Source organism: Musa acuminata, chromosome BXJ1-10, assembly GCF_036884655.1.
Source record: "Musa acuminata AAA Group cultivar baxijiao chromosome BXJ1-10, Cavendish_Baxijiao_AAA, whole genome shotgun sequence".
Taxonomy (NCBI): Eukaryota; Viridiplantae; Streptophyta; class Magnoliopsida; order Zingiberales; family Musaceae; genus Musa; species Musa acuminata.
The window spans coordinates 30,793,904-30,814,110 of NC_088336.1; the positions used below are offsets into that span (position 1 = coordinate 30,793,904).

The 20,207-nt window shown below is 32.5% G+C and overlaps 3 protein-coding genes across 8 annotated transcripts; all 3 read left to right on the forward strand.

Moving 5' to 3' along the window:
• The first annotated feature begins 360 nt into the window (after window positions 1-360).
• LOC135596146 (uncharacterized) lies at window positions 361-2,787 on the forward strand. 3 transcript variants are annotated; one of them, XR_010480827.1, is made up of 3 exons: window positions 361-1,381; window positions 1,473-1,635; window positions 2,245-2,787. XR_010480827.1 is itself a non-coding variant. In XM_065087999.1 (2 exons), exons 1-2 carry the CDS (start codon window positions 665-667, stop codon window positions 1,539-1,541), a joined length of 786 nt encoding a protein of 261 aa, XP_064944071.1. In that variant the 5' UTR covers window positions 361-664; the 3' UTR covers window positions 1,542-1,943. The 3 variants fall into 3 exon arrangements, 1 of the variants encoding a protein (XP_064944071.1); XR_010480828.1 differs by having other exon boundaries at window positions 2,252-2,787; XM_065087999.1 differs by lacking the exon at window positions 2,245-2,787 and having other exon boundaries at window positions 1,473-1,943.
• Window positions 2,788-6,765: 3,978 nt separating this feature from the next.
• On the forward strand, window positions 6,766-8,838 carry LOC135596147 (transcription termination factor MTERF15, mitochondrial-like). Of its 3 annotated transcripts, none has more exons than XM_065088000.1 (2): window positions 6,766-8,035; window positions 8,626-8,838. In XM_065088000.1, exon 1 carries the CDS (start codon window positions 6,811-6,813, stop codon window positions 8,008-8,010), a length of 1,200 nt encoding a protein of 399 aa, XP_064944072.1. In that variant the 5' UTR covers window positions 6,766-6,810; the 3' UTR covers window positions 8,011-8,035; window positions 8,626-8,838. The 3 variants fall into 3 exon arrangements, with proteins under 3 accessions (XP_064944072.1, XP_064944073.1, XP_064944074.1); XM_065088001.1 differs by having other exon boundaries at window positions 8,639-8,838; XM_065088002.1 differs by lacking the exon at window positions 8,626-8,838 and adding an exon at window positions 8,299-8,549.
• Window positions 8,839-13,637: 4,799 nt separating this feature from the next.
• On the forward strand, window positions 13,638-16,130 carry LOC135585219 (transcription termination factor MTERF15, mitochondrial-like). 2 transcript variants are annotated; one of them, XR_010480829.1, is made up of 2 exons: window positions 13,638-14,991; window positions 15,606-16,130. XR_010480829.1 is itself a non-coding variant. In XM_065088003.1 (2 exons), the coding sequence occupies exon 1, from the start codon at window positions 13,699-13,701 to the stop codon at window positions 14,908-14,910; it is 1,212 nt and encodes a 403-aa protein (XP_064944075.1). In that variant the 5' UTR covers window positions 13,638-13,698; the 3' UTR covers window positions 14,911-14,933; window positions 15,606-16,130. The 2 variants fall into 2 exon arrangements, 1 of the variants encoding a protein (XP_064944075.1); XM_065088003.1 differs by having other exon boundaries at window positions 13,638-14,933.
• The last annotated feature ends 4,077 nt before the right edge of the window (window positions 16,131-20,207 follow it).

The window sequence follows — 20,207 nt, forward strand, 5'->3', positions numbered from 1 at the left end:
TACGAGTTGTAGTTTAGCTTGTGAGTAGAGCCTGATTTACTAAGCGGATTTCAACCTAAATCATAAAAAGAGTTGAGCCTTCCAAGATAATAAATATTTTAATTTTTATATTAATTAATTAATTAATAAAAATAATATCACTTAACTTAAACTATTGAATATTTATTTTATAAATTTTATTCATAAGAAAAGAAAGTAAATAATTGTACTTAAACTGAAACATTTAAGCACAGATGAAACCTGACAAATTAGTATTTTAAGATCATTTTATCCATATTTTTTATATAAATAAATTTATTCGTATAATTTTGTATTTCTTGTGCATAACGAAGGTTATACACACTACGTATAAGGAGGGTGCCGCTGCGGCTGCTCTCTTGTCCCACAATGGCTGCTGCTCCGCTCCGCTCCGTACTCCGCCGCAATGGCCTTCTGCCCTTGTTCGAAACCTGCCGCCTTCGAGATCTCCTCTTCTTCTCCTCCTCCTCTGTCGACGCTGCCGCCATCGCCGTAGGCGGCACCATGTCTCTAGATCCCCAGTTCATGGTGGAATACCTCGTGAACTCCTGCGGGTTCTCCCCCTCCGAGGTCCGAGGCAGCAAAGGTCTCTAAACCCCTCGCGCACCTCCGAGCCACCGAGAAACCCGACGCCGTCCTTAACTTCATGAGATCTCAGGGCTTCGATGGCGCCGGTATCAGGAAGGTGATATCTTCGAGACCCAATTACCTTTGCTGCAACGTGGAGAAGAACCTCGCCCCGAAGTTTCAGTTCTTACGCGATTTGGGCCTATCGGAGTCTGACATCGTCGATGTCATCCGGAATAACGATGACATCCTCCGCCGCAACGTTCACCGTTCCTTGGCCCCCAAATTGGAGATATGGGAAAGTCTCTTGGGATCGAGAGAGCTCGTTCTCAAGCATCTCAAGAAGTCAGGATGGTTTTTCTTCTCCAGCGTTGAGAAGACATTGCATCCTAACCTAAAGTTCTTGAGGGATGAGTGCGGCAGTCCTGAAGAAAGGCTCTCTCTCGTCTTGAGAAGTCAGCCACAATTAATCACAAATAAACCAAAGTCACTCCGAGCTTTGGTGGCGAAAGCCGATGAGCTGGGGATACCACGGCAATCTCGGATGTTCGTGTGGACACTTGATGTTCTCCAAATGGTAAGCAAAGAAAGGTTCGAGGCCAAGTTCGAGCTCATGAGGAGCTTCGGGTGGTCGGAGTCGGAGTTTTCTTCTGCAGTCAGGAAAGCACCCACCTTCTTACGCATGTCCCTCGACATGATGCGCAGAAAAATGGAATTTTTTATCAATATAGTCGGGTGCACCCCTTCCTTCATCGCCTCCCAACTAACTATCTTGCTATATGGTCTGCAGAAGAGGGTAATTCCTCGGTTTCGTGTGACGGAAATGTTGAAATTGAAAGGATTGTGGACTTGACAATGCAAGTTTACATCGATTCTCGTTTTCTCAGATACCAAATTCATGGAAAAGTTTGTTCTCCCTCACAAAGAAAATGTTCCTGAGCTGCTTGATATTTTGAGAGTTGCTGGCACCTGGAAAGGAAATGATACCTTGCATTTGGCATCGGAGGATGAGGAAGGGCTTAGCTGATGATCTAATTTGTGACGACGAAGGTAGATTATTCCCCTAATTTGAGATTTTGGAAATAGAACGCAAAGGGCTTATCAAAAGGTGAATTGAGGTGTGGGATTTTTCTTTTATGACAGGCTAGATTAGCATTTATTAGAAATCAAATTTGTTCTGTCGTACTGATTGTTAGCTTAAATTATTTTCTGATCGTCTTTGGCATAGTATTGTTGCTTTGTCTGTAAACTGCATGTTTTAAAATTTCTACCCAACATTCCCAACTGAGATGACCTTTGGATCTATTGTAGGGACTTTTGGATTTTGTCCAAATTAATTTCAATTCTGGATTGGTTTTTGTTTGGGTAAGGCCTGATGAGTCATATTTCAGATCAAGTTATGCAGTATATAGAAAATATCACCAAAGATCACAAGAAATTGTTGAGTGGTAGTTACACTAATGATTTAACTGGCTGAATAAAACTTAAACACCAAAGAGTTGTTTCTGTAATTTGTTTTTAAATGAGCCATCACCCAATTTATGGATTTGGATATATCTAAGAAGGTGTTATCTCTTGTCAGTGGAGGCTTCTTTGCAAACTTATTTATTTATGTAGTACTTGGAATATTCAAATTTGGTTTATGCATTGTAATATTAGTATGCAGTGGCTTCAATGGAATTTGAAAGACCAGTTGCACTGGGTTGATCAGGAGTCACCAGCTCTTCTGAAATGTCTTCAACCTCCTTTGGAATCGCTAAAGCTTTTCCCGCATCAACAAACTCTTCCATCCCTCCATAGGATTCTGCTCGTCCACCCTTTGTGATTCCAGGTGCAGATCTCTTCATTCTTGGAGTTCATCCTTGGATTTGGTGGATGCAACTTCTCATCGTCATAGCTGAAGCTTCTGCTCTACTTGAAAGCCTTAAGAAGGCTGCACAACTAAATTTCTCCAACATCTGAATCGAACTAATTCCCTTGAGTTAGTCAATTCGCTGGTTCCTTCTTTTATTTCTTTGTTCAAGTCTTTATGTTGTCGATGTGGTCCATGTTTCCCGCATCATGAAAGGCGTGGTCCATTGGCTAGTCAATCTTGGATAGACTGTAAATTCTCTATGTTTTTTTGGGTCTTGTAATGATAGATCAGTCTAGCTCAGTATCTAATCCACTTTAATCTTTAATGAAATTTCTCCTTTTTCGGTAAAAAAACTCTAACATGCAAACTAACATGTAAGCTCAGAAGGTTTAAAAGTGACAATTAAATGTGTATTGCAAGATTCTGTAATTGGCTTTAGTTGTTGTTGTAGAGTTTATGATCATTTACATCACTAGTATTTCATATTTATGCACACTATCTTGACCCGTTCTCAACCAGTATTCTTCTGGCTATCCATGCCTTTGTGCATGTATTCGGTATCTCATTTCAGATAGGGTCATAAGATCATCACTCATCTTTTTCAATGCGTGAAATGTGTTTTGGATTTTGATATCAGTTGTTCCATCTTTATTCTTTATTCTTTATGTCTTGGATAATAACGTCCCAAATCTTTATGTCTACACGAGTCTCAATTTTGGGTAGAAAGACATCAATGAAATGAATATATGGAACGAACTGAGAAAAGTAGAATTCATAAATTTAAATTAGACAAGTAGTCAAAACAAAATTATGCACTCATATATCATGTTAATGAACCAATGCAACGTGAACATACAACAACATGCGCATTTTCAAACCAGGATAGGGTATTTATGGATGATCACGAAGTTGGCATGTATGGATTGATGTCTTCAGATTGAAATGTGGCCTGCTATAATTAACAAGTGTCTTGTTACAGATATAGTATATTGTTGTACAGTCAATTTTAATTAAATATCATATAATCCATGATCAACTTCAATCGAGCAATTTTTTTTAAAATTTTTACAAGTCATAAGTACTATTCAAGGCATATTAAGTTAAACACAAGAAATCACGTTTTGAAGGATCATAAGATTGTTTTTTTTTTCAAATCTGGTGTAGCAATAAATTATTTTTGGATCAAATAAATGAATAATTTTATATTTTTTAAAGATATAAAATCATATAAATATTTTGTAGATTACTTTATCCATAATTTTTATATAAATAATTTATTTCTATAATTTTAATCTCTCGTGCATAGCGAATGATAGTTGTTGAAATTATAATGCTCCTGTTACTCTCCTTTATTCTAAAATGATTATTGGAAAGCTTGTCTTCATCCTTAATCATGATGACTTCCTATCCCTATTTGAAACCTATGGCTTTCGAGGTCTTTTTTTTACTTCATCACCGGTTGCATGTTCTATCAAATTAGCTGAAAATATAAGGACGATTGAGGATGAACTCAACGTTTAATAAGAAGAAGTGAACTGCATTATGGAACTACGACTCAAATGCGTCTCATGTCCTGTTGTGTACAAGCAAAAGGATGACCTCCTCAAACTGATGGGTGAATCCAACAAACGATCGAGATGGAAGCACCTCTACCGGGCACATTCCACGCCTGGGAGCATCCCCATCATCATTAGACAATAGTACATATGTTGACCTATGTACGAGTGTACAACATGAAAAGGGAAGCACTTAGTTAGCCTTCAACTCTTCTTCTTCCTCCCTTGAGAACTAACGAGGGATGCCGAGTGAGCTAATGGGGGATGTAGGAGGCCACATAAAGAAGAGCAGGTAAGGAGATAGAGGAAAAATGATTCTGGAGGTCTTAGTAGTCCAGGACATTGCACTATCATTGAACCTTTCAACCATAAGAGCAACATATACCATTGTCTTTATCACACTCTCTTCCTCCACGTATAATTTAGCCCTGCTTTGGCTCAATGCATTCTGCAATGACAAACCAACAAAGTGAGTTTTCATAGGTACATTTTGATATCGACATTTTGATATCCGTGAACATGCATTGATACATACATTAATATCTAAAACCTTTAATCATAAAACCTTAAATCACTAGAAAGGTTAATTTATACGACTACTATGTATTTGTTCTTCGTACTCTGCTACCATACAACTTTAACGTATGGAGTGTAACAACAACGAACATCTGCATATATAGTTTTATGATCTTAACTTAGAGTTAAATCATGACCACATAAAATAGGTCATATAAATCGAGTCATATATAATCAATCATAATTATACTTTATTTAGAAATTAAATTATATTTGATTATATGAGTTAAATCATATCTAACTATATAAGTTTGGTTATATTTAGTTACATTTGTTAAGTCATACTTAATCATATTAATTGAATTAGATGATGTCTAATTATGGGCTAAATTATGTTTGATCACATATAATTGATTATGGTTGGTCATACTAGCTGAGTTATACTTAATCATATGTGCTAAGCCATAACTGCCAAATAAGTTAGACAAGATCACATAGGATGAGTTATGTTTAACCAAATAAGTTAGATCATACTTGATCACATAGATTGAGTTATGTCTAACTACATAAATTATATTATATTTGATTACATGGATTATGTTATTTTGAACCACACAAATCATACTTAGCTACATAGATTGAGTAATACTTAATCGCGTCAGTTAGATTATACTTAACCACATAGACTGGTTTGATCAATCAACTTAACTAAGGTTAAATCTCCAATTTGACTCATACTTATTAAATTAGATTTTAATATTTTTAAAAATATTTTAAAATAGTATAAAATAATAATTAATCATAAATCTATTAATTTTCATAAATTAACTAATTTAGATTTATGTTCCAAATTTAAAAGTAATTAAATCATAAAAATTCATATTTAATTATTTAAAACATAAATGTACTTTCAATAATCATTATTTATGAATCATAAAATTTTAAAATAAAAATATTATTTTTATAACATATAAATTAAAATAATTCTAATATTAAATATTTTAAAAATATAAATGAAAAAATCTACTCTCCTCATGATCATTTCCTCTGAGAACCCTTCCCCCTCGGAGCTAAGAACAACGAGGAAAGATGAGCTTGAGTTCTCCATAAACGATAAATAATAATTTTAATATTTTTTTAATCATATTATATAAATAAAATACTAATTTAAATAAAGTAATACATGATTTAAAGTAATTAATTGATGTTAGAAAATTATGGATGATTACAAAAGTCACGACTTTATTGGATGATCTGCATGATTATTAAACTAATAAATTATCTGCTGTCAATCAAGCTCACCTAATAATTACAAGATCTTTTGAATGTTGATTCTTGCAATTTGCTAACTATGTAATCAAACAGAGAAGACGAAATCCAGAATAAGCAACAAGTTCCTGAAGTCTCAGAACACCTAACATCCATAAAAGGGAAGAGTTCAGCTGAAGCATTGTGAAAACGATGGAAAAATATAATATGAAAATGCACCAAGGAAAAAGAAAACATAATCCATCAAGACAAATTTACGGCTTTCACATGCATGCATGGCAAACAAAAAGGTCCAATTATGATCTTAAAAACATAATTTTCATGCAAAAAGAGAAATTAATGGTTCAAGTAAGACATATCTTAATAAGAGTAATTTAACTTTTAACCCACAATACGAAGCCGAATCACTACATAGTAATAAAAAACTCACAGTTATTGGAATGTGTTACTTAAAAACTGGGAGTAACTATAGTAACCATTTCCCCATAAACCAAAAATTTATTTCTACTATATCTTTCCTTGACTAAGAATAACATCGATCGGTAATAATGACATAATTCCCATCTGCAGTAAAGCAAAGGCCAAGAACAAAAACATGAGAAACCAAATAATTCTTTCTTAAAAAAATTAATTTCATAAGTTCATATCAAGTTGTCAACCAATAAAATTATCAAACGTCATTGTTGGATCTGCGGGATATGGTATAGCTTGTGGGTTGAGTCGGACAAACTAATTGATTACAATTTAAATTATAATTACTTTTTAAATTTTAAATTATATTTTCATGGAATTATAATAAAAATATCTAACAATTACCATTGTGTTATTAAAACATAATATTAACTTAAAATGTTGAATATCTATTTTATAAATTTTATTCATAAGAAAAAATTATCCATATTTTTTATATAAATAATTTATTCCTATAATTTTGTATTTCTTGTGCTTAGCGACGGGTTATACGGACTACAGATAAAAGCGGATTGTTTGTATTAGGGTGCCGCTGCGGCTGCTCTCTTTCGTCCCACAATGGCGGCTGCGACGCTCCGCTCCGTGCTCCGCCGCAATAGCCTCCTGCCCTTGTTCGACACCCACCGCCTCCGAGATCTCCTCTTCTTCTCCTCCTCTGTCGACCCTACGGCCGCCGTAGGCGGCACCATATCTCCAGATCCCCACTTCATGGTGAAATACCTCGTGAACTCCTGCGGGTTCTCCCCCTCCGAGGCAGCCAAGTTCTCTAAACCTCTTTCGCACCTCCGATCCACCGAGAAACCCGACGCCGTCCTTAACTTCATGAGATCTCAGGGCCTCGGTGGCGCCGTTATCAGGAAGATGATATCTTGGGAACCCAATTACCTGTGCTACAACGTGGAGACGAACATCGCCCCGAAGTTTCAGTTCTTACGCGATTTGGGCCTATCGGAGTCGGATATCGTCGATGCCATCCTGAAGAACCATGGCATCCTCCTCTTCAACGTTCAGCGTTCCATCGTCCCCAAATTGGAGATGTGGGAAACTCTCTTGGGATCGAGAGAGCTCGTTCTCAAGCATCTCAAGAAGACAACGCGGTTTTTCCACTCCAGCGTTGAGAAGACATTGCATCCTAACCTAAAGTTCTTGAGGGATGAGTGCGGCATTCCTGAAGAAAGGGTCTCTGTCGTCTTGAGAAGTCACCCAAAATTAATCTCACAGAAACCAGAGTCTCTCCGAGCTTTGGTGGCGAGAGCCGATGAGCTGGGGATGCCACGGCAATCTCGGATGTTCATGTGGACAGTTAATATTCTCCATAGGGTAAGCAAAGAAAGGTTCGAGGCCAAGGTCGAGTTCATGAGGAGGTTCGGGTGGTCGGAGTCGGAGTTTTCTTCTGCTGTCAGGAAAGCACCCAACTTCATAGGCATGTCCCTCGATATGTTGCGCAGAAAAGTGGAATTTTTTATCAATGTGGTCGGTTACACCCCTTCCTTCATCGCCGACAAACCAAATCTCTTGCTATTTAGTCTGCAGAAGAGGGTAATTCCTCGGTTTCGTGTCACAGAGATGTTGAAATCGAAGGGATTGTGGACTGGACAAGGCAAGTTTACATGCATTCTCACATTATCAGATACCAAATTCATTGACAAGTTTGTTCTCCCTCACAAAGAAAGCTTGATATTTTGGGAGTTGCGGGCGTGTGTAAAGGAAAATGATACCTTTCATTTGGTATCGGAGGCTGAGAAAGGGCTTAGCTGATGGTCTAATTTGTCCACGACAAAAGGTAGATTATTCCCCTAATTTGAGATTTGGGAATTTTCTGCAAAGGGCTTATCTAAAGGTCCATTTAGGTGTGGGATTTTTCTTTTATGACAAGCTAGCTAGGTTAACATTGATTATAAATCAAATTTGTTCTGTCTTACTGATTGCTAGCTTAAATTATTTTCTGATTGTCTTTGGCATAGTATTGTTGCTTTGTACGTTAGCTGCAAGTTTTAAAATTTCTACCTAACAGTCCAACTGAGATGACCTTCGGATCTATCGTAGGGACATTTGGCTTTTGTCCAAATTAATTCCAATTCCGGATGGGATTTTGGTTGTTGGGTAAGTCTCAAAGAGTCATATTTTAGATCAAGTTATGCAGCAAGTATATACAAAATATCACCAAAGATCACAGGAAGTTGCTGAGTAGTAGTTGCTCTGACGATTTAAGTGGCTGAAAAAATCATAGAACAGTAAAGAGTTGTTTCTGTAATTTGTTTTGAAATGAGTCGTCACCCGATTTATGGATTTGGATATGTCTAAGAAGGCTTCTTTGCATACTTATTTATTTGTGTGCTAATTGGATATTTAAATTTGATTTATGCATTGTAGTATTAGTGTGCAGTTGCTTCAATGGAGTTTGAAAGAGCAGTTGCATTGGGCTGATCAGGAGTCACCAGCTTTAGTACTAACTTTGCTTCTGGGTTGTATGGACTTTTCTCTGAGCATCAAGACTTGAGTATGCTATCCTAAAATTTCTTCAGCCTCATTTGGAATTGCTAAAGCTTTTCCTGCATCAACAAAGTCGATTATGAAATCTTGATATGTGAGCCTCTTCCTCCGATAGTTGCATCTTTATTGAATGAAAATATCTTTATTGAATGATTTTCAAGAACACAAAATCGTTTATGAAATATAATAAAATCATTCTTAGCTTAAAATTGTTTTAGTTAAGATCCCTAAGCTATCAAATTAGCTATTATCTGGAGATGAATATTTTTCTTTTGATTTTTTTTTATCCTTTCTACCAAAAACAATTGTACCATTAGACATATTTATTTGCCTCAAATAAAAGTTCAAGCTTTATATTTACCAAATTTGTCATCATAATTTTTTTAAAATATTCATATAGGTTATAAGATTTAAAAAAATTGTATTCAAGACATCAACAATTAGATTAGCCTTCCCAAGATAGTAGTTGATATTAAAATTATAATCTTTAGGAAGTTTGATGATCTTCTCTATCCCATATTTAAATTATTCTAAGTGAAAATATACTTGAAATCTTATTTAAGATTTCAAAAGTATATCCATAAAGATAATATCTTTAAAGTTTTAGTGCGAAAATGTTAGATATTAGTTTAAGTTATGAGTAAGATAAGTTTATTTCATGAGGCTTTAATTATTTATGTACATAAGAACTATTTTTTTATTTTATATTAGAACATAACTAAGTCTTTGAAGTGAGGTGTTACTATACATTACAAGACCTCATAAAGATAGGAATAATAGCTAATTTCTCTTTCAATTCTTCAAAACTTTATTGACACAATTTTACATTCTTGTATGTTTATTTGGTTAAAGGTATTGTTATTTTTTAAAGATCTTTTACAAATATTTTACAATATCCAATCATACCCATAAGACTTTAAACTTTGAAACATTAAGAGGTTGTTTCCAATTCATTATAGTTTCAATTTTTTGGGGGCCAATAGACATATCACACTAGAAATTATATGACCAAGAAATATAACCTTATTGAGATACAAATTGAAGTTATTAAATTTGACATACAGTTTCTCTTGACATACAGTTTCTCTTGTCTTAAGATTTTTAAAATTTGTCCTCGGATAGTGTTTATATTTTGTTTTATTTCCTATTTTTGAAGTAGATCAAAATGTTATCATTGATTATAATTATAAATTTATCAAAATAAGAGTGGAATCCCTGAGATCCATAAAAGCAACTAGTACATTTGTGTATTCGAAAGATATTACTAAAAATTTATAATAATCATATCTTATTCTGAAAATAATTTGATGTATTTCTCAATCCCTCTTATCTTTAGTTAATAATACTCAAATCTCAAATTAATTTTTGAGTATACTTGAGTGCTTAAAGCTGATTAAATAGGTCATCTATCCGAAAAAAAATAATACTTATTTTTTATGATCACTTATGTTGAGTTCTCTGATGTGTAGGATCCATCATTTTTCTTTATAAACAGGTGATGGAAACCCCAAGATGATATATTAGATCGAATAAAGCCATTATCTAAAAGGTCATGAATATGCTTTTTTAACTCCAACTAAATTGGTCTCATTCTATTCAGAATTTTGGAAATAGGTGTAGTGTCAAGTAGAATGTCAATTATAAATTCAATTTACTTGTTTGGATAGTCTAAGTAAATCTTTAAGAAAATCATCTGAAAAATCTTATACAAAAGAGATATCTTTTAATATAATAAAAATAAAACTAACTACCCTCAATATCCTTTCAGTAATAATTAGTAGCACTAAAAGTTGAAATAATATAATAGAGCTTTTCTGGAAGCCAATGAACTAAATGAATGTTTGATATTGGGGTGAGAAAATAACAATTTTTTGAAAATAATCAATATTGTGAAACTCTAGTAGAATAAAGTCTACTAACAAATCATGACTTTCAATAATAACAACACGATTTCTAAATAATTGATCAGTTATCAAAGAGTTTTTAATTAGCGTTACTATTAACAATGCATTACTAGTTGTTTTAGGATTCTTATGTAGTCTCACAATAAAATAATATGACATAAAAAATATATGGAACCAGAATCTAGAAGCACATAATAGATATATCATGGAGTATAATTATACCTTGAATGATAAATCTTGAGGCTTCAACATCTTAATAGGTGAGTACATAGTTTCAATTGATCTCCCCTTTTATGTTTTGACTATTACTATTCATATGTTTGCTTTGGAGTTTGATGTTGGCGTTGTTTCTATAGGTTGTCATTCAACAAGTGTCTTGGTTGCTGACAAAAGAAGCATATATGTTGTCCCATGGGGCGTGAGGTGAAAATATGATCAATCTTTTCATATATATATATATAACAACTTATGATAACTTAATTACTAAGAGCTCGTATATAGTAATGTCAAGATTACTTGCTCTTGCCCTTCTTTGAAGGTCCAAGGTCCAAAATGTGATCCCCTATATATACATGGTACAACACTAAAAGGTAACTTTTGAGCCTTTGTCTGTTATAATTCATTATTCAATTTTTTCACCACTAGAGTTAGATTGAGTACTTCAGTATATATTAGTAAAATTAATACAATAACAGATTTTTCAATTGATGGATGAAATCTATTCTCAAAAAGATAAGTCTTTTAATATTTATTAACGATAATATATGGAGAGAACTCGACTAGCTCAATGAAATAATAATCATATTTCATCATAATCCTACTTTCCTAATGAATGCTAACGAACTCATTGTTTTTCGAAACGAACCAAATTAGGAAAGAACTACTTTATTTTTAAATTTCTCCTTTCCTAAATGAAAAAAATAGATGACATCTTCTAGTTTTCTTTGTGTTCAATAGTTTTAAATATTTTCTTCACTTGAAGGATCTAACGTTATACAAGATTAGATCTAGTTTGTTCTAAAAAATAATTAGTCTCAATTTTTTAAGGTGATCTAAATTGTTATTTCTATCTCGCTAAGCTTCATCTCACTTCTTTTGATTCTCAAAATAACCTCTTATAATATTAAGAATTTCGTGTATATCATCTAGAGTATTGGCAAGTGCTGAAAAATGAGATTCATTTTAAGGTGTCCAGAAAGTTAGCACATAATCAATGATAGGTGTATGTGAGGATTAAGTTTGTTTCAAAATACGTAAAACTTTCAAGTTAATATTTGCTGAACATCTTTCAGAGGCATATGCCAATAGCATTATGACCATAAACATCTCGAGCAATATGATTATTATTTACTTAAATTGGATTCATATCTCGTATAATAAGTTAAAAAATAATCATTGAATATCTATTAACCCTAAATAATACAATGATATCATAAAAAAAGTACATCCTGTATATTTTTTTGAATGATTACAGCATCTTTCTATATATACATCACTAGCCAAATTTTAAAAAAAATTATTTTATTAATATATAAATTATAAATATTTATTATAATTTATTTATTCATAAAAATAAAATTCAAAAGTTAGGTTTTATAAAGAAAGATAAATCAAAAATAAAATCCAACTAGCTCTACCTAACGAAAAAAATATTTTTGCTCTTTATTAGAATTCGATTTAGTATTATTATAAGATTGTTTTGAAAATTAAAAATAAAGTAATAAAATTTTAATATGTTGAGTAGGAAACCTTATAAGTTAAATATAACATAAATACATATCCAAAACATGCTCAAATATGCACCCCCATAACAACAAATGGAAAAGCTTCATCATATAGGATAAGTTTATGTTTTCCTAATAGTAAATAGATACAAATACATATTGTGATATCATTCACCTACTAAGGTAGATAGATATTTTCAGTGTCACTAATCTTAAAAAAATATCAATTAATTCTCAATTGATTTGAACCATGACTTAACATTTAACTCAATTTAACTAGTACATAACTAAAATCGATATCTTATTTTTATTTAATCGGATTGAACCACCCCTTTAGATTAGATTTTATTTAATTTAGGTTAAATAGATTTAAATAAGTTAAATCGGTTTGAAATTCTCCGGATCAAAACTGATTAAATGTAATTTGATTCAGGATAATATGATAGATTATACAATACTAAGTTAGATTGAGCTAGCCTAAATCATATACACTGCGTATGTTTATGCATACATCATCAAATTATAATCAAAATAATTAATCATTAATATTGAGTCATTAAAATATAATAAATAATAATAGATCAAAAAGATAAAATTATATTAGGGAGAAAATAACGTTTTTATTCGACTATTATATAAATCTAATAGAAATCAAATATTACAATTAGCATGCAAGAAAAAAATTAAATTTATATATAGTATGAATAATTAAAATATATTATTAATTAAAAATAATTTTTTAAATACTTAACAGCATGGAAGAAAATTTTATAAATTGTATATAGCATGAATAATTATAATATATTTTAATATAAAAATAAAATTTTAAGTACTTGAATGAATATAAGAAAATTTTAGAAACTGTACATAATATAAATAATTGTAATACATCTCAATTCAAAAATATTTTTTTAAAAAAATTAAATATATAAAGAATATTCATTTTTTAAAAAACAAAAGAGAACCTATTATTATGTAAATTCTTGTTCCTCACACAATAAAAAATGGAGAGAATCCTCCCCGCCCTTCAAGGTAATAATTTTTATTTTTATTTAATTTATTGATAAAAATAACAACACTTAACCTAAAGTATAAAATATTTATTTTATAAATTTTATTCACTAGAAATAAATAATAATTATTATACTGAAAGATTTGATTACAAATGAAACGGTCAAAATAGTATCTTGTAGATCACTTTATCTATTTGTTTGATATAAATAATTTATCCGGTAATTTTGTATTTCTTGTGCATAGCGAAGAAGGTTACACACGCTGCATATAGGAATTAGGGTTTCGCTACGGGTGCTATCTTTTGTCCCACAATGGCGGCTGCGACGCTCCGCTCCGTACACCGCCACAATATCCTTCTGCCCTTCTTCGAAATTTGCCGCCTTCGAGATCTCTTCTTCTTCTCCTCCTCTGTCGACCCTGCCGCCGCTGTAGGCGTCACCATTTCTCCAGATCCCAACTTCATGGTGGAATACCTCGTGAACTCCTGTGGGTTCTCCCCCTCCGAGGCAGCCAAGTTCTCTAAACCCCTTGCGCGCCTCCGATCCACCGAGAAACCCGACGCCGTCGTTCACTTCATGAGATCTCAGGGCTTCGATGGCGCCGGTATCAGAAAGGTGATATCTCGAAATCCCAGTCACCTATGCGTGAACGTGGAGAAGAACTTGGCCCCGAAGTTTCAGTTCTTACGCGATTTGGGCTTATCGGAGTCGGATATCGCCGATGCCATCCTGAAGAACGATGTCATCCTGCGCCTCGACGTTCACCGTTCCTTGGTCCCCAGATTGGAGATGTGGGAAAGTATCTTGGGATCGAGAGAGCTCGTTCTCAAGCATCTCAAGAAGACAAGATGGTTTTTCTTCTCCAGCGTTGAGAAGACATTGCATCCTAACCTAAAGTTCTTGAGGGATGAGTGCGGCATTCCTGAAGAAAGGGTCTCTGTCGTCTTGAGAAGTCACCCACAATTAATCTCACAGAAACCAGAGTCTCTCCGAGCTTTGGTGGCGAGAGCCGATGAGCTGGGGATGCCACGGCAATCTCGGATGTTCGTGCGGACACTTAATGCTCTCCACTACGTAACCCAAGAAAGGTTCGAGGCCAAGTTCGAGCTCATGAGGAGCTTCGGGTGGTCGGAGTCGGAGTTTTCTTCTGCTGTCAGGAAAGCACCCACCTTCATAGGCATGTCCCTCGATATGTTGCGCAGAAAAGTGGAATTTTTTATCAATGTGGTCGGTTACACCCCTTCCTTCATCGCCGACAAATCATCTCTCTTGCTATTTAGTCTGCAGAAGAGGGTCATTCCGCGGTTTCGTGTGACGGAAATGTTGAAATTGAAAGGGTTGTGGACTGGAAAATACAAGTTTACATCGATTCTCTTATTCACAGATACCAAATTCATGGAGAAGTTTGTTCTCCCTCACAAAGAAAACGTTCCTGAGCTGCTTGATATTTTGAGAGTTGCTGGCACCTGGAAAGGAAATTATACCTTGCATTTGGCATCGGAGGATGAGGAAGGGCTTAGCTGATGGTCTAATTTGTGACGACGAAGGTAGATTATTCCCCTAATTTGAGATTTTGGAAATAGAATGCAAAGGGCTTATCAAAAGGTGAATTGAGGTGTGGGATTTTTCTTTTATGACAAGCTAGATTAGCATTGATTAGAAATCAAATTTGTTCTGTCTTACTGATTGTTAGCTTAAATTGTTTTCTGAATGTCTTTGGCATAGTATTGTTGGTCTGTCTGTAAACTGCATGTTTTAGAAATTCTACATGACAGTCCAACTGAGATGACCTTTGGATCTATCGTAGGGACTTTTGGATTTTGTTTGGGTAAGTCTTGAAGGGTCATATTTCAGATCAAGTTATGCAGGATATAGAAATTATCACCAAAGATCTTAATTCCAATTCCGGATTGGTTTTTGTTTGGGTAAGTCTTGAAGAGTCATATTTCAGATCAAGTTATGCAGGATATAGAAATTATCACCAAAGATCACAAGAAATTGTTGAGTGGTAGTTACTCTAATGATTTAAGTGGCGAAAAAAACTTAAAACACCAAAGAGTTGTTTCTTTAATTTGTTTTTAAATCAGTCATCACATAATTTATTGATTTGGATATATCTAAGAAGGTGTTATCTCTTGTCAGTCGAGGCTTCTTTGCAAACTTATTTATTTATGTACTAATTGGAATATTTAAATTTGATTTTTGCATTGTAATATTAGTATGCAGTGGCTTCAATGGAATTTGAAAGACCAGTTGCACTGGGTTGATCAGGAGTCACCAGCTCTTCTGAAATGTCTTCAACCTCCTTTGGAATTGCTAAATCTTTTCACGCATCAACAAACTCTTGCATGCCTCCATAGGCTTCTGCTCGTCCACTCTTTGTGATTCCAGGTGCAGATCTCTTCATTCTTGGAGTTCATTCTTGGATTCGGTGGATGCAACTTCTCATCATCATAGCTGAAGCTTCTGCTCTACTCGAAAGCTTTCGGAAGGCTGCACAACTAAATTTCTCCAACATCTGAATCGAACTAATTCCCTTGAGTTAGTCGATTCGCTGGTTCCTTCTTTTATTTCTTTGTTCAAGTCTTTATGTTGTCGATGTGGTCCATGTTTCCCGCGTCATGAAAGGCGTGGTCCATTGGCTAGTCAATCTCGGAAGGACTGTAAATTCTCTATGTTTTGTGGGTCTTGTAATGATAGATCAGTCTAGCTCAGTATCTAATCCACTTTAATCGTTTATGAAATTTCTCCTTTTTTGGTAAAAATAAACAAACTCTAACATGCAAACTAACATGTAAGCTCAGAAGGTTTAAAAGTGACAATTAATTGTGTATTGCAAGATTCGGTAATTGGCTTTATTTCTTGTTGTAGAGTTTATGATCATTTACGTCACTAGTATTTCTTATTTATGCACACTATCTTGACCCGTTCTCAACGAGTATTTTTCTGGCTATCCGTGCCTTTTTGCATGTATTCAGTGTTTTGAATTTTGATATCAGTTGATCCCTCTTTATTCTATTCTTTGTCTTAGATAATAATGTGTCTCTATTTTGTTAAGACAGACATTAGTGAAATGAATATATGGAAGGAACTGAGAAAAGCAGAATTCATAAATTTAAATAAGACAAGTCATCAAAGCAAAATTATGCACTTATATCATGTTAATGAACCAATGCAACGTGAGCATACAACATGCGCATTTTCAAACAAAGGATACGATATTTATTGATGATCACGAAATTGGCATATATAGATTGATGTCTCCAGATTGAAATGTGGCCTGCTGTAATTAACAGGTGTTATGCTACAGATATACTATATTGATGTATGGTTAATTTAATTAAATATCATATAATCCATGATCAACTTCAATCTTGATTTTTTTTTGAATTTTTACGAGTCATAAATACTATTCAAGGCATATTAATTTAAACAAAAGAAATCAAGTTTTAAAGGATTATAGGATTGTTTTTTTTTCAAATCTGGTGCAGCAATAAATTATTTTTGGATCAAATAAATGAATAATTTTATGTTTTTTAAATACAAAATTATATAAATATTTTGTAGATCACTTTATCCATAATTTTGATATAAATAATTTATTCCTGTAATTTTAATCTCTCGTAATAGTGAATGATAGTTGTTGAAATTATGATGCTCCTATGGTTCTCCTTTATTCTTAAATAATTGTCATAAAGCTTGTCTTCCTCCTTAGTCATGATAACTTCTTATCCCTATTTGAAACCTATCGCTTTCAAGGTCTTCTTTTTTTCATATCTTACTTCATCACCGATTGATTGTGATCATGTTCTATTAAATTAGCTGAAAAGATAAGGATGATTGAAGATGAACTCAACGTTTAATAAGAAGAAGTGAACAATATTATGGAACTATGACTCAAATGCGTCTAATGTCCTATCGTGTACAAGCAAAAGGATGACCTCCTCAAACTGATGGGTGAATCCAACAGACAATTGAGATGGAAGCACCTCTATCGGACGCATTCCATGCCAGGAAGCATCCCCATCATCATCATACAATAGTACATATGTTGACCTATGTACGAGTGTACAACATGAAAAGGGAAGCTCTTAGCTAGCCTTCAACTCTTCTTCTTCCTCTCTTAAGAACTAACGGGGGATACCGAATGAGCTAACGGGGGATGCAGGAGGTCACATAAAGAAGAGTAGGTAAGGAGATAGAGGAAGAATGATTCTGGAGATCTTAGCAGTCAAGGACATGACGCTATTATTGAACCTTTTAGCCATGAGAGCAACATATATCATTGTCTCTATCACACTTTCTTCCCCCAAATATAATTTAGCCCTGCTTTGTCTAAATGCAGTCTGCAATAACAAACCAACGAAGTGAGTTTTCATAAGTACATTTTGAAATCAGCATTTGATCAGATCCGTGAACATGCATTAGTACATACATTAATATCTAAAACCTTTAATCATATAATGTTTTGATTTGAGTACCTGAAACTAAGAAAAATTTCAAGAAACAATAATCTCATAAATTAAATCACTAGAAAGGTTAATTTCATACAACTATTGTACATCTGTTCTCCATATGCTATCATACAACTTTAAGGTATGGATATATATATATATATATAGTTTTACGATCTTAACTTAGAGTTAAATCATGACCACATAATATAAATCATATAAATCGAGTATAATCAAATTATACTTGATCATATAAGTTAAATTATATTTGATTATATGAGTTAAGTCATATCTAACTATATAAGTTTGGTTATATTTAGTCACTTGTGTTAAGTCATACCTAATCACATAAATTTGATCATGTCTAATCACACAAGCTAAATCATGCTTGATCACATGGAATGGATTATGCTTAATCATACGAGTTATACCTGATCATATATGCTAAGTCATAACTATTAAATGAGTTAGACAATGCTTGATAACATAGGATGAGTTATGTTTAACCACATAAGTTAGATCATGTCTCATCACATAAATCGAGTAATATATAACTATATATATTATATTATAATTGACTATATGGATTGTGTTATGTTGAATCACATGAGTTGAATCATACTTGACCACGACCACGTAGACTGAGTGATACCAAATCACGTGAGTTTGATTGTACTTCACCATATAGATTAATTTGGTCAATCAACTTAACTAAGATTAAATCTCAAATTTGACTCATACTTGTTAAATTAGATTTTAACATTTTAAAAATATTTTAAAATATTATAAAAATAATAATTCATCATAAATCTATTAATTTTCATGAATTAACTAATTTAGATTTATGTTCAAAATTTAAAAGTAATTAAATCTAAAAATACATACTTAATTGTTTAAAACATAAATACACTTTCAATGATCATTATTTATTAATAATAAAATTTTAAAATTAAAAAATATCATTTTTTTATGTATAAATTAAAATAATTTAAATATTAAATAATTTTAAAAATATAAAAATAAAATATTAATAATAAAAAAATATACTCTCCTCATGATCATTTCCTCTAAGAGAGCTAGGAATTGAGTAAAGATGAGCTTGAGCTCTCCATAAAAGATAAATAATAATTTTAATAATTTTCTTAATCATATTATATAAATAAAAAAAATACTAATTTAAATAAAATAATATATGATTTAAAGTAATTAATTGATGTTAGAAATTTATGGATGATTACAAAAGTCACGACTTTATTGGATGATCTGCATGATTAGTAAACTAATAAATTATCTGTAGTCAATCAAGCTAACCTAACAATTACAAGATCTTTTGAATGTTGATAGTTGCAATTTGTTAACTATGTAATCAAACAAAGAAGACAAAATTCAGAATATGCTATAAGTTCCTGAAGTTTCAGAATACCTAACATCTATAAAAAGGGAAGAGTTGAGATGAAGCATTATGAAAACGATGTAAAAGTATAACATGAAAATGCACCAAGGAATATATATATATATATATATATATATATATATATATATATATATATATATATATATATATATATATATATATATATATATAATTCATCAAGAAAAATTCAGATCATCAGATATGAGAGACAGCAAAAACATAAAGGGCTTTCACATGCATGCATGGCAAACGAAAAGGTTCAATTGTGATTTTAAAAACATAATTGTCATGCAAAAAGATAAATTAATGGTTCAAGTAAGACATATCTTAATAAGAGTAATTTAATTTTTAACCCACGAGACCAAGCCGAAGCATTACACAATAGGAGTAATAAAAAATCCACAGTTATTGAAATGTGTTACTTAAAAACTCGGAGTAACTTATAGTAACTATTTCCCCATAAACCAAAAATTTATTTCCACTATATTTTTCCTTGACTAAGAATAACATCATTAAACTTCTACCATCGATCGATGACAATGACAAACTTGCCATCTGTAGGAGAGCAAAGGTCAAGAACAAAAACATGAGAAACCATAAAATTCTTTCTTAAAAAAATTAATTTAATAAGTTCATATCAAGTCGTCAATTAAGAAAATTATCAAAAGTAATATCATGGTTACATCTACTCCGCGGGCTATGATATAGCTTATGAGTTCAGCCTAACATACTAATTTATTTCAATTTAAATCATAATTAATTTTTAAATTTTAAATTATACTATCATGAAATTATAATAAAAATAAATTATATACCGATCATTTTCATGTCGAGATAAAATAATATATTTAAATATTTTTAATTTATCTTTTAAATATTATTTAATATAAAATAATATCAATTAGTCCTTAATTAACTTGAATCCTAGTTCAATCGATCTAATTGAATTGGAT

Excerpts from the sequence above, each read along its gene's own strand:
- LOC135596146 (XM_065087999.1), top strand. The coding sequence starts at position 665 with ATGAGATCTCAGGGCTTCGATGGCGCCGGTATCAGGAAGGTGATATCT. Across the intron at positions 1,382-1,472 it reads TATATGGTCTGCAGAAGAGG|ATACCAAATTCATGGAAAAG; the intron begins GTAATTCCTCGG and ends TCGTTTTCTCAG.
- LOC135596147 (XM_065088000.1), top strand. The coding sequence starts at position 6,811 with ATGGCGGCTGCGACGCTCCGCTCCGTGCTCCGCCGCAATAGCCTCCTG.
- LOC135585219 (XM_065088003.1), top strand. The coding sequence starts at position 13,699 with ATGGCGGCTGCGACGCTCCGCTCCGTACACCGCCACAATATCCTTCTG.